General features: G+C 39.3%; 2 protein-coding genes across 4 annotated transcripts; one reads left to right on the forward strand and one right to left on the reverse strand.

Moving 5' to 3' along the window:
* The first annotated feature begins 585 nt into the window (after positions 1–585).
* LOC121301645 (hematopoietic SH2 domain-containing protein homolog) lies at positions 586–6,090 on the forward strand. Of its 3 annotated transcripts, none has more exons than XM_041231208.1 (6): positions 586–793; positions 2,797–2,974; positions 3,135–3,224; positions 3,572–3,737; positions 3,968–4,282; positions 4,754–6,090. In XM_041231208.1, exons 2-6 carry the CDS (start codon positions 2,850–2,852, stop codon positions 5,438–5,440), a joined length of 1,383 nt encoding a protein of 460 aa, XP_041087142.1. In that variant the 5' UTR covers positions 586–793; positions 2,797–2,849; the 3' UTR covers positions 5,441–6,090. The 3 variants fall into 3 exon arrangements, with proteins under 3 accessions (XP_041087142.1, XP_041087144.1, XP_041087143.1); XM_041231210.1 differs by having other exon boundaries at positions 2,838–2,974; XM_041231209.1 differs by lacking the exon at positions 586–793 and having other exon boundaries at positions 1,437–2,974.
* Positions 6,091–7,174: 1,084 nt separating this feature from the next.
* On the reverse strand, positions 7,175–12,282 carry cib3 (calcium and integrin binding family member 3). The gene is made up of 6 exons (XM_041231261.1): positions 12,137–12,282; positions 11,123–11,157; positions 10,786–10,897; positions 9,144–9,291; positions 7,914–8,109; positions 7,175–7,565 (listed from the first exon to the last, which is right to left on the reverse strand). Exons 1-6 carry the CDS (start codon positions 12,185–12,187, stop codon positions 7,544–7,546), a joined length of 564 nt encoding a protein of 187 aa, XP_041087195.1. The 5' UTR covers positions 12,188–12,282; the 3' UTR covers positions 7,175–7,543.
* Between the last annotated feature and the right edge of the window lie 1,606 nt (positions 12,283–13,888).

A 13,888-nucleotide genomic window follows, 5' to 3' on the forward strand; every position in this document is an offset into this window, starting at 1 on the left:
TCACGTTTATGCTATTTTGTATTCACATGTTTCATAATTGCAAAACTAGCATTGCATGTGCTCAGGTTGCTAGCATACAGGAATAAAGCAAATGAGCGTATGGATTACTTGTGTAATAACTCGGATTAGGCTGTGTGTTTATAAACTTATTTTAGCAGTTACAAAGTTGCTACAGCTGTACCCCTCTGGTTAGATTCTGTAATATTATGGGTGGAAATTCTATGATTGCTCAGTGATGTAGAATTAAGTTTATTTTGGACATGCGTAGGTAACCCGTGTTTTATTACCCAGCTACCACTCTGTGGCTATCCACCTGTCGAAATCAAGTCTCTATGTATCAGGAAACGATACTTAACAAATTGAAATGGGCGCTGCCTCGGCTTGATAATTAATGTCGACACAGAGCATTGCTATCTGTTTAGTAACGCAGTAGCTGTAAGTCCCTTGAGTGAAACACTTACTGTAAATGAGTAAACCTGTTATTTACTAATTCGTTTTTTTTTGTTTTTTTTTTAATCAAATTAAAATGCCATCACATTGAAGTACAATACGTAAAAGAATGCATATACAGCATTAGAGTATATATTCCACTACTTTTTGTGTTTCTGTAATAAATTCAAAAGGAAATGTAAGTAGTGATGTCAGATTGAATAGAATCAACTTGCGTGCCAGTGTCTGCACAACGCACCTGGCTTAACCCCGCCCCTTTCAGCCCCGAAGTGACAGGTGCGGGAAGGAACTGCAGTCCCCAACGTCTCCCAAGCTGAGAGGACGAAGCGGAGTTTTCAGGCAGGTAAGTTCCCAGGCTTTGAAAACACCGGATTTCATATTGCAATGTGTGTTATTCTCAGTGTAGTTTTTGTTATTTGGGCTACCTCTGATCAAGGTAGAGACGCGAGGGTAATCTGAGCGCCATCAACCATAAAAAAGAAGCACGTCGTGTCTCTTGCCTTAATTCACCACCATTTATCAACAATTCATAATGAGCACTTGTGCACTTCATGCGAGCCGAATAGACGCGAGGCTACCGTACTGCATGCGGGAAAGGAACCAGCAAAATGATATAGGAGTCTATTATTATTATTACAATGCTGTTAACTATGAAGTATATTTCACATAGGCTGTATTCCGTGGTTAATGTGTAAACAGAACGGTACCAGATCTACATTAAGGTAGAGGGATGGCATTTCTGTTTCTGGACATGATTACCGACCGATCTGCTCGTTGGTTGCATGCCATATTGTTGAATATTAGTAGCAGCGGCGGGACCTTACCTGATGAACAGGAGCGACAGGCACTATGTCAGTGAACAAGAAGGCATTATTATTATTATTATTATTATTATTATTATTATTATTATTATTATTATTATTATTATATTATTATTATTATTATAGATGCTATAAACACAGTTATTTTTTGCAACAAATGATTTTTCCCCCATACAGATTTTCATCATTGCAATGATGATATATGTATTAAATGTATTTTAGTTCCTGTGTTCCACTGTGTATACCAAGCCTCAATGTGTTTAATATAGGATTCACGGTAAAACACGTTTTTTGAGGAAGGCATTTTCAGAAATGTGTCGGAAGCAGTATTATTTGAATATTAAAATGATCCCGGAAAAAGGACTGCTTTGTAGTTTGCGTAATTTTCCAGACTGGAATTATTTAAAATAATAACAGCAATGCAATGCAACATTGCCCATGGCATTGTATTTGAAGGGGGTGTTTTATAGCACCAGTCCTATTGTTTATCAATGACTACATTATTTAAACAGTTGTAGCGACTCTTTAAGACCTTATCACCCTTTTTAGTTATATCGATCCAGTTATTGTGTTTTGTTGTTCAACCAGACGCTGTATGTGATCAAAATTGACGTTTAAAGGAAGTTCAACAGGCTCTGGACTATTTTAATCTCAATAACGCCTCCCCAACAATAAACAAGCCCGCTTATTCCCAGAGCCTCATTGCGCTGTGTTCTAAAGTGTTTGGTGCTGTTAAAAATGGGCCAAAGATACGTGACAAGAGTCTCGGTTGAATCTCTGAATCACGTGGCCACCTGTTGCGTATTTTCCACGTTAAGCTGTGGTGGTTGTTTTGAAGCATAGTCCAAATACAGAAAACCCTTCTGTTCCGATTCAGTGGTCCTGACACACCCAAATACTGCATGCTGCAACACCTCCAGCTAGCACTAATTGCATAAGATGTTTTGAACATGTATAAGGTGGCAACAAAATATCATATGTTTGGCCCTCTTATTAAAATACCAGAGGTATCATATGCTTGGCCCCCATATTAAATGAGCTGAGCTGTCTTCTTTTTTTTCTCTTCTTAAGATCATAAACCATAAACTGCACGCATGCTGTTGATTATCATAACATGAGTAAAATGAAAGTGGTATTGAACTTTCAAAGCCCCTTAGGTTGTATGTATTTTCCTTTCCTGGAGCTGCCTATGAATGAGATTAGCTAGTTTCGAGGTTACATCTGACATGCAAATTGTAGCTAGGGTACAGTGTGTTTTGCGGTTTCGCAATGTGAGTGGGGTGCAGTGCCTTGTATCTGTGTCGTCCTGTCTGATCTGAAAAAACAGAGCAACTAAACAGCAGTGAACTGTTAAGTTCCGCCTGACGTTTATTTAAACGATAAATAGCAAATATTCAATTTTTGTTTTTGTTTTCAGTTCATGGATTTATTGATTATTGATCGCAGTGGCTTTCAGTGTGCGGCCCTGAATTACAATGTATCATCTTAAAATGTGGACTGGAAAAAAAAAAGTTCTTTTTTTCAGATCCTTTTCAAGCTGATTTCTGAGCCCTTTGCCTTGATCAGATCGCAGAAAGAATGGACAATCCAGGAATGTGCAGGAAACGCGACGCGGCGATAAAGTGGTTCACGGAGTTCCAGGTGGATTGCGTTATGAGGAATGGTGCTTTTCCCGAATGGTTTCATGGAATTATCACAAGGAAGTAAGACCTAAAAGAACAACAGATTTTACCCATATATATATATATATATATATATATATATATATATATATATATATATATATATATATATATATATATATATATATATATATATATATATATATATATATCGCTGACGTTTTTCTTTTTGTTGTCACAGGGATGCAGAAGATTTATTGCAGAATAAAGCTGCAGGTTGTTTCTTGATCAGGGTCAGTGAAAGTCGCATCGGGTATACCTTATCTTACAGGTGAGAATATATTATTTTCCCTAGCAGAATCAGCACAGCAATGTAAACACAATGTGTAGAGAACAAATACCAGACCAAGCAGAACTGCCATATGATGCTGTTAACATGGGCATGCCAAAATATAAACAGGAGTCATTCTTCCAATGGGCGGTTCTCAAACGCTGACCCTTATTTCTACAGTGGATCTTTAATGACAGTGGGGAGAAAAAAAGAAATAGAAATGTGTTATGTGGAGATCTCGGTATAAATGATCTCAGAATGTAGACATAAGCATGTTTTTTTTTATGTCCTCAATGAGCCACAATAAGAATGCAGTGTTTTTTTCCTGTTCTTTCCCCTGCATGTAGAACTGTGGATTGCTGCAGGCACTTCATGATTGATGTGCTAAGGAATGGCCAGTATACTATCGTGGGAGAGGCCACATCCTACAAATCTCTTGACCACTTGGTGGATTTCCACCAAAGACTTCCCATCATGCCTTACAATGAGATTCTAACTGTTCCTTGTGGGCAGGTAAGCATCCAGAATGCATAAAATAAGGGCACGTTTTTTACATGAGGGCAAACACAACTGGGAAGTGGTTCTTGTCCTAAATAGAGTATAATCAGTCTGCATGCTTTTCTCTTCACACGAGTGGAATAGGGGTGAGGTACGTGGACTGGTGATTCACTGTGAGTGTACCTTTGAGCCTTACCTTTTTTAGTTGATATATGAAAAGCATCCTGCCTTTTTTTGCTTTGCAGATCTCGAAAGATGACGCTGATTATGCAGAGCTGCTGTTTTCAAAGAAACAGCCCTCTGCTGACTCCAGCTCCATTGCTCCCGTTCCATTCCCAAGGAGCCTTCCAAAACCTCAGGCAGCTCCAGAACTCCGTTCACTCAGGGACGTGCCTCCACCCCTCCCGTCACGACCTTCACTCCTCCGGTCGAGAGACCGAAACCTCAAAACTAGGGATCCGCAACCCTCAGCTGGATTTCAGGACACCTTCCCTGTGAATAGACTTTACCCCAGTCTTAGCAAGGAGCTGTCTTCCATGAACCTCCTGAATGATGCAAGAGTAAGTGGGGCACGACAAACAAAGCAGTATTACATTTAAAACTATCTGTAATACATCCAGACCTTCGCACTATTTCAGCCATATTTTATACCCCAGAACTTTCCTACAGCATTGACATAATGGTGGAACAGAGGTTCCTTAATGGATTATAATGGACGTAAAAATGACTTTGAAGTGTCAAGTGATCTGTGTAATGCAGGGTCCATTATCACAGAGAGCCTAATGTCTGTCTAGAATGATCACTGCACAGGAACTTCTACCTTGCTCCAATAACCAAACTTGAAAAGTGACGTTAACAGCTGTTTGAGTCTATCTGATTGATGACTTGACTTGCTGCTGCATGCTTCTTTAACCTGTCCATGCATTACTGCTTCTTTCTGTCTGTATTTCAGTTTTTTTTTTGATCCACAGTCGAGTATTAGAAGGCGATGATTCAATGAGACAGCTGAGCATTGTCCGTGTGTATTTCAGATTTCAGATGATAAACCTGAGCCCTTACCCTGGAAGAACTTGTCAAAGAGGTCCCAGAGCACAGAAACGATTTTCAAAGAGGCTCCTCCACTACCACCTAGGACCTTTCTGCCTCCCACCAGGGCACAGGAGCCGTCTCCAGCAAAAAGGCCCACGGAAATCCCTTTAACAAATTCTACCGCCTCCGAGAGAGAGGCAAGTAAAGCGTCCGGCAGTGGGATCTTCTTCGGCGAACAGCTTTGTAAGGTGAAGAATGTCATAAAAGAAATGGAAAAAGAATTCAGAACACAGAGCAACACCATCGGCCTCACCTTAAAAAAGAACTCCCTGAAAAAGAAAGGGGGAGCCACAGAGACGCGTGGACATTCAGAGCCCTTTCAGGCAAAATCTGCTGAGAGCAGTCCTGATAAGATCAATGATTTCAGCTCGGGCTTCCAGGGAAACAGCAAAGAGACTAAAAACATTTACCAGGAACTGCCATCAGAACTGGAAACCCAGGAAGCCATTCAGACCGACAAGACTGCCACTAATTCCACAGCCGCTCCTTCTGTGAGTTGGAGCTCGAAGGGTTTTTTAAATACTGTTGGGCTTAATCCATGTGTAAAAACCAAAGACAGTGGTAAAAAGCAGCCAGCTCTCCCACTGGAATACCATCAGCCACCTCCGTTTGCCCCAGGATATTATTGATCATCTAAAATAACTTTCTTTTTTTTTCACAAGATTTTTGAAAATACAGAATTGGGGCCCGCCATGCATAATTGTAAAATACCAGCCAATAAATGTAACGCTAACACATTTGGAACCGCATAGCGTGTAACAAAATAACTTAGTGTTCTGTTCATGAGACTCAAACAATCAATTCTCTGGATCACTGCTGGTTTTCAGATAATAGAAAAGGGAAGTCTGGACATCAACATGGAACTGATCAGTTGCATTATAATGCTCATGCAGGAGCAAGTAGGGCACAGTTAGATAAATAAATTAGATATTTAGATAAATTCTTAAATGTTTCAGAAATTCACATGCTGTTTCTGGTGTGTTAAACAGTTATCAGATACAATATTTAATGAAATACATTTTAGTGTTTAGACATAAAAAAAACTAGATGAGATATGTCAAGGAATTTTAGTAGTTACTTTTAATGTATAGATAAAAAAATAAACAAAACAAAATGATTTAACAAAGACCTTTTATTTATGTAAATATTAAACACACATTCGAACTTACAGTAAATAATAGCACATGTATATCCTTTTTATATATTACATCAAATCAAATTTAATTTTGCTGTGGTAATTTGTCAGTTTGCATATCTGGTGTGATGTTTTGTAATATTTCTTTTTTTTATATATATATATGTGATTATTTAGTTTTTGCTGTCATTTCCAGCTATCATTCCCCCTGTAACAATACTCAGTATTGTCTTGGCTTTTTTCAGATTTAGTTCAGTCTTCAAGACTTATTAAGTTCAGAAGACTTTTTTTTTTAAAACAGGTGACCACCTAGCTATCTTATCTTTCATGGCTAGGACAGGATTTTTCCTAACTTGGTATCACAGAAGTATTCCCTCAATCAGGAGTGTCTGCGATTTCCTAATTGTCTCTTCCTTTCCTAACAGTAGTTTGAAGATCCTAGGTAGAGAATTGTGGCAGAGCAAAGCTCTGCCCTTTTAAATTGGCAGGGATGGGGTTAACTTCCCCTGCCTGCCTGGGTTTATTATGTTCAGGTGGCTGGGGTTGATTAGTTGATTAGGTTGATTAACGATCAATCAGCGCCCAGCCACCTGATATAAAAGGAGGCCTCTGCTTCTCATTTGGGGAGAGGGAGCTGAGGAAGCAGGTTGGTTTTTTTTTTTTTTTGGTTGTTTGGAGAGCTTGAATCCAGTGAAGGCATTGCCCAGCCTGGAGATTGTTATTTTTGTAAATTTTGCTTTTTGTCTTTCTTTGTGTTTAAATTGTTTTGTTTTGGCCCTTGTGCCCTTTCATTTTGTGTTTATTTATAATAAAATAGTTATTTTTTTGAACTGCAGTCTGTCTCTGGGCCTCTATCCACTCGCCAGCCTGCCACAAGAATCTTGTCTAATGCGTATCTTATTAGTAAGCGATTGATCGAGTCTGAACAAAGGTTACAGGTGGAGGAGCTGCAGCTAACTGACTCTGTCCGAAACACAGTAGAAACATTTGTAAGTTATGGCATCTCCACTCGGATCAGTTGCGACAAAGAAAAGCAGGGAGGAGAATTACGTTTTTGGTCGCTGTTGAGGCGGAAAATCAGAAAAAGAATATTTGGAAAATACATTTTCCACAAACGTGTTTGCAAAGAAGTTTCTTCAAACTCCCCCCCCCCCCCCCCCCCCCCCCCCCCCCCCCCCCCCCCCCCCCCCCCCCCCCCCCAAAAAAAAAAAAAGGGCTTGTGGCAACATTGCACTGGCCATTTTAATCATCGGATAGCCGATGCAGTCAAAAACAAATAGAGCCTGGGGTAGTGATTTAACCATTTAAGGACTGGAGTACAGCCACCGCTAGTTGAACCTGGATGTTTCTTTTGAAATCACAGTGCTGCTGACATGCTCGCTAATGATTGAAAACCTGGGTGACAGGAAAACAACAGAAAATGTAGAAACAAGTAGCGGTACACAATTCTGGAAATGCGTGCACCATTCCAACAGCCAGCTTTTTCGGTTTTAGAAGAATGTTCATAGTCCTTCAGTCTTTTACTGTCCGGTGCAGGAAAGCCTCATTGTTGCCTGCTGCCTTAATTATAACCGCTGGGAGTCCACATGACCGTTCCTCATATTCTGATATGAAATGTACTGTTGAGCAAAAATAGAGGAGGTTTCAAAAAAAAAAAAAACAGAATATTTCTAAATGTTTGCAGACAATAGACTTTTTGTTATGCAAAATAAAAACAGTAACCATTACAATATAAGTTTTAAGAAAGTTATCCCTGTCCAAATGAGGTACTTGCAGCTAGAGAAAATAGCTGACAGTACAGTGATATGATTTTAGATTGCATTATCTTTGTTTGACATAATGATTGTGGCTCAGGAAGGGGCTATGATGTGGGCGATGTGGGCGCTCTGAGTGCATGTTTTTTGTGCTGATGGAAACAGCGTCAGTGGTGTCTGAGCTGTTGGAAACAAAGGGCTGCTGTGCTTCACCTGAGGAAGTCGGGAGCGCGCGCGATCATGTGCTGGAAGTCCTCCAGGGAGAGCCTGCCATCGTTGTCGAGGTCGGCCTCGTCCATAACCTTCTCACAGACCAGCCGCACCTCCTCCGGGGTCAGCTCGTTCCGGGTCAGCCTCGTCAGCGTCTTCTCGAGGTCCGACTTGCAGATGTAATCGTCGTCATTGAAATCTGAAAAGACAGCAGAAGGTAGCGTCGCTTTGGTCCTGTCTGTCCCTCAGTTCAAGGGCTAAGTCACTCACAGGGCTACAGCAGAACCCTACTGGCCAGGTGCCTGGTGAACTCAAGCCAACACCTGAAGGGCTTGTCTGTGTCCTCTAGGGTTCAGTAGCTCCCTGATATCTATTGTCAACCTCCTGGGTTTAAGAGGCGATTGGCCTGTATTGTTGTGTTTTGTGACCGCTGCTGCATTCTGGGATACATTCATAAATTAATCCCCCTTTTCCAACATCTATAAATAAACATTTCCCCGGACTTGCCAGGGCCTTTATTACGTGATACATTGAAGCAATAAATATTGTCTCTTGATAAGGTGAAGTTCTGTTTAAACCTGATACTCTTTCTTTTCTTTTCTTCCAATCAGCAGCCGTAATCGCTCATTTACTGTACTGACGCACCGCAGTTATCTGCCCAAGTCTCAGTGCCTTTTATTTTAACTTGCATCAATAATATATGAAAACTTTCCTTGACCCATGACTCGGCCCGTGCTTTAGAACAGCTTGTCTGTCAGCATGCTTTCATTAGAAAAAGCTGGCATGCTAACACACATGCAGGGGTTTGAAAACCGGGACATTAATATAATGGGCTTATAAATTATTCCTAAATGTCTTTTTACTGCCTGTTATTGTCAAGTTGTCTCATTTAAAGCTCTGACTATCCCTATTCTTTCTTCCGTGGCGCAGTGGGATTAACAAGGTTGCACAAAATACTGCAGACAGCAAGTGGGATACTCACACCACTCTGCTGAAATAAAGCATCAGTTAGTATAATTTCCTTATGCTTATATTGCTGAACCACAGGGGTGAAAGGGCTTGCTGCCAACAGGTTCAAATCCCACCTCAGCCATTGACTGATGTACCCTCCTTGAGAAATGTCCTTCAGAAGAGATGTAAAACCAGAGGTTTTTGTAAATGACTCTGCAGCAGCAGTTCACCCCCTAGTTTCTGTAAGTTGGTTTGGGTAAAATACCGCATCTCGGCCCTCACCGTAAATTTTAAAAGCATAGTATGCTTTCAGATCTCTGGGTGCCATTTCACTGAGCACTGAAAACATGTCCAGGAAATCGTCCAGGGTCATGTTCCCCTCGCCGTCCTCTGAAAAAACCGCTGCTATCCTCTGTCGGAAAGGGTTGTCCTGCGGTCCAGAGAAACAAGATGTTTTACCCATTACAAACCCACACTGTTAATTCAAACTGAGAGACTGCACCTACACAAGTACTTGCGAAATATACACCTCTAATAATATATACACACCTCTAATAATATATATATATATACCTATAATAATATATATACACCTTTAATAATATATACACCTCTAATAATATACACCTTTAATAATATATACACCTCTAATAATATACACCTTTAATAATATATACACCTCTAATAATATACACCTTTAATAATATATACACCTCTAATAATATACACCTTTAATAATATATACACCTCTAATAATATACACCTTTAATAATATATACACCTCTAATAATATACACCTTTAATAATATATACACCTCTAATAATATACACCTTTAATAATATATACACCTCTAATAATATACACCTTTAATAATATATACACCTCTAATAATATACACCTTTAATAATATATACACCTCTAATAATATATACACCTCTTAATAATATATACACCTCTAATAATATATATACACCTTTAATAATATATACACCTCTAATAATATACACCTTTAATAATATATATACCTATAATAATATATATACACCTTTAATAATATATACACCTCTAATAATATACACCTTTAATAATATATACACCTCTAATAATATACACCTTTAATAATATATACACCTCTAATAATATACACCTTTAATAATATATACACCTCTAATAATATACACCTTTAATAATATATACACCTCTAATAATATATATACCTCTAATAATATTGTCATGCAGGGTTTGTGTGGATTGGAGGTGGATTGCAATATATAAGTAAAACAAATAGATCTTTATTAATTTTTTAAAACACAAAACAAATCAGGTTTGAAAACCTTTAAACTTGCATTTCCAAGTTTTCACCAAGATGCTGGTGTTCTTCGACAGACCGGCTCCCCTCCCTGTGTCCTGCTGTCTTTAACTCCCAAACACTCTGTATTCAACACTACATCTCAGACCCCAAAAACTTAAAATACGCTGTAAAACTGACAACTGCTCAGACTGACAGTGCTGAAACACAATACTAGATATATTACAGAGGAATCCTATAGCTTCCTCGTATGAAACAAACAACAGTAAAATCAGTGTAGTACATTGTATTATGGCAGTTTATATGCAGATAAATTGAAATCACTGTTAAATAATATTTATTCAGCTCTTTCCTAGGTTTTCCATATTCTGGCAGAGACATCTGGCTTCAAATGGGAACTAATTACTCCTTTACAAACTAGAGTGCACCTGTATTGTGTCTAAAGGGCTGGGTACTGGCTTCAATTGCCTATAATGGGTCTTGCACAGGATGCAGTACTCCAAGGTGGCAGGTATTAAATTACTGATACCCCCTCCAAGACTCCTGTCAATTAGTCAGAGATGAATTATTGAGTCTAATAGTAAATCCTTGGCTATTACAAGCACTGTGCGCACCTTCAGCTCGGGCATGCTGGCAATCAACTCATAAGGAAGCTTCACATCTGGCTTGCTGGTGTAGTCCAGGGGAACAAGCTGTGGTGCCAGGTCTCGGTATCTGTGGAAGAGTCTGGAAAAGAAGGCAAAGGAATCGCTAGGATTGCTGGGGAGCGGGGCACCCCAGAGCTGATGACAACGTCCTGTTTGAGTTAGACAGTGACAGAAAGAAGAACATGTCCTTTTTTTCTTTTTTTTTTTTTTAAATTGAACCCAAGATACTGACGCTGCTATATTCCGATCTATCCAGATTAAAGACCTGACCAAAGCAGAAATTACAAAAGGAAAGCTGTCTTACCTTAATATTTCTTTTCTTGTGAAAAATGTACAGTCCTAAAAATGAAAAAAAGGTGACAGCAGACTGGTAAGAGATGCATCAAGCTAATTAGTGTCTTTGTATGGGTTTTTTTGTATGAATAGTATAGTGGGCAGTTCAATCACTAAGTAGATCTATAGCATCAATTTAATAGGAAAGTTAAATAAAATAGTATACTACAATAGTATATAATCCAATTGAAAAACTATGAAAATTAAATGATAGATAGAAAACAAGAGATACTAGGGTCAGTTCTAATTAGGTCTTCTTGTGGAATAGACTCATAAGAAATGCCCATCAAAATCATGCAAGTGGTTGCCAAGATATAGCCTTCATTATCCCAGCATCTCAGAGGTGTGCAATAGATCTAGGCACACTGTAGCATTGTTTCAGAAAGTATGCTTAAAATCTAAAGTAATCTACAATGCAGCTATTTGTCAACCCAGGATAATTATTTATTATAATTCAACAAATTTAAATTTATAACTTGTATAAAAAATATAGATTAAAAACCGCAGTGCCCCAAAAATGGATTGTATGGCTCTCTGGATTATGTTGAATCACTAAACTAGACTCACGCACACACTCAGTTTGCCACCTATAAAGAGTTTTAACCTGGGTCTTCTAAATTGAACATTTTGTTTCTGGTGTCCAGTTATTACAGCTGAAGCTACTTTTTCAGTGGCTGAAACAAGTGAGGATTGTATTATTGACAGCTTTCACACAGCACTTTAATGTAAAAGGAACTCAGAATGTGAACCATGCAAAAGATGAAAAACTTGGGTTTAAACTCGTCCACTCGCACTCTGACCTCCCTGTCAAATGATGGCAACCCAACATGCACACAATCACACAAACACACAAGTCTACGGTTCACAGTGAACAAGAGCAGCGAGTGGTTTGATCAGCAAACCCTGAAAAAAAAGAAAAGCCAATTGACGCCCTGCATCGCTTAACCATCATTACTTAAAATAAAAACCAGAAAGTTGAACTGACCTGATATGCATCTAGCTGTTCTGCTGTAAATATAGTCTGTTTGTTCCCCATTCTCGTGCACAGCTCTTATGTTCCAGGGCCATCGCTGTGGTTGTGCCTGGTGCCTTTATAGCAGCTCTGGATATTTCAGATATGACAATGCTCAAACAAAGAACCTGTGGCAGCATGTGGATCAGGTTTCCTCCCTTTATTTCACTGTAATAATGGAAGCGTTTCATCGATTCTTTGATCTGAATAGAAGCCGCTTTAGAATTAAAAAGGGCTCCCGTCCAACATTCATACAGCCTTGCATCAACCCCTAGCACGTCTCTCTAGGCTGTGCCTACCTCATGCTCACCTAAGACTCATGTTACATCTCATAGATTGACACTATAAAGTATCCTGTGGAACTATGCATCACCTGCTGTACTGGGGAAAATAAAACCCAGGAGAGCTGTATAGAAATACAATTAAAACAGCATGGGTGCATTTGCTGATATTAGGGACTTTAGCTGCTAAACAAATTGTCTGGGGTATCTAGTCATTTTATCAGGTCTGTTGTTTTGAGAAGAAATGCAGTTGATGAGAAATTTGTAAAGTCATTCTCAATTCACATATCCCTGCTATGTGGAGGAATTGAACACACCTTCAGATAAATCCACTGAGGTGAAGAAAACTCCTCGATAGGGAACGGAAAACTTCATTTCAGTCTGGAACTTCCGTACACAATCATGCTGAGAGATTAGGATCTAGAATGCAACCCCGTGATCTTCATCGGAGGTTCTAGACCCAGCTAGAATCAACCTTGCCCCAAGTTGATATGGTTGCAGGTAACAGTCAGTCTGATAAAGTTCAGCACAGTAATTTAACATCAGTTTCCTCTTGCACTCCCCATGGCCATACAGCACTATGCATTTGCCACAGTTTACCAAGGTTTCCCTCCAAACTACGGGTGCCTCATGTGTCTGTATTCTTGAGTATTCTTGAGCTACAAGAACATGCAACCCTATTTATAACTCGTTGCAACCAATCAGGAGCATGCATTACATGCACAACTTATTGCACAGTTGAACTGCATGCATTGGTTGCATTTACAACCATGCGCACCACAGAAACAAAAAGGTTTCTATTTAGTAAAAATGCATCAAACACCAAAACAAATTCTCATTTAAAATGGTGACCTGGTCAAGGAAGCTCAGCATAGACCACATCTAATTAGCATAGCATAATACAATACATACACTAAATGAAAACGCAGCACCAAAACAAGTCAAGTTGTTTTCAAGTCAAGCCACTATGTTGTGCTTTTGCTATGGGTTAAACTTTGATCTGGCAGATGTTACAGTCTTGTCTTAGTATCTAAGTTACAGCACAAAGACAAGCCCTATTGTATTCCCGTCCTGTGGGTCTTTTTAGTTTGAAAGCTCAGCGGAATGGGTTCAGTGGGTGGTCATCGTGACACATTTTGTTATATATATATATATATATATATATATATATATATATATATAATGGGTTTGTATGGGCACCTGCTAAGTTTTTGATCGCGAGATATTCAGCCCCCTGCATAAATCGGTACAGTAATCCCCAAGGCAGTTCAAGCCCAGTGAAGACATCATGAATTATTAACAACCTCGCCCTTGGAGCTCATGAATAAATAATTTTCTTGTCGGCGTTGAGAGCAGCTGGGCTGCTTCGCTTCTATATACAGTCGGGAGAGGAGAACTGATCAAACGGGTAAGGATGGCACATATCCCGGGACTCCCAGTCACC

Source organism: Polyodon spathula, chromosome 27, assembly GCF_017654505.1.
Source record: "Polyodon spathula isolate WHYD16114869_AA chromosome 27, ASM1765450v1, whole genome shotgun sequence".
Lineage (NCBI taxonomy): Eukaryota > Metazoa > Chordata > Actinopteri > Acipenseriformes > Polyodontidae > Polyodon > Polyodon spathula.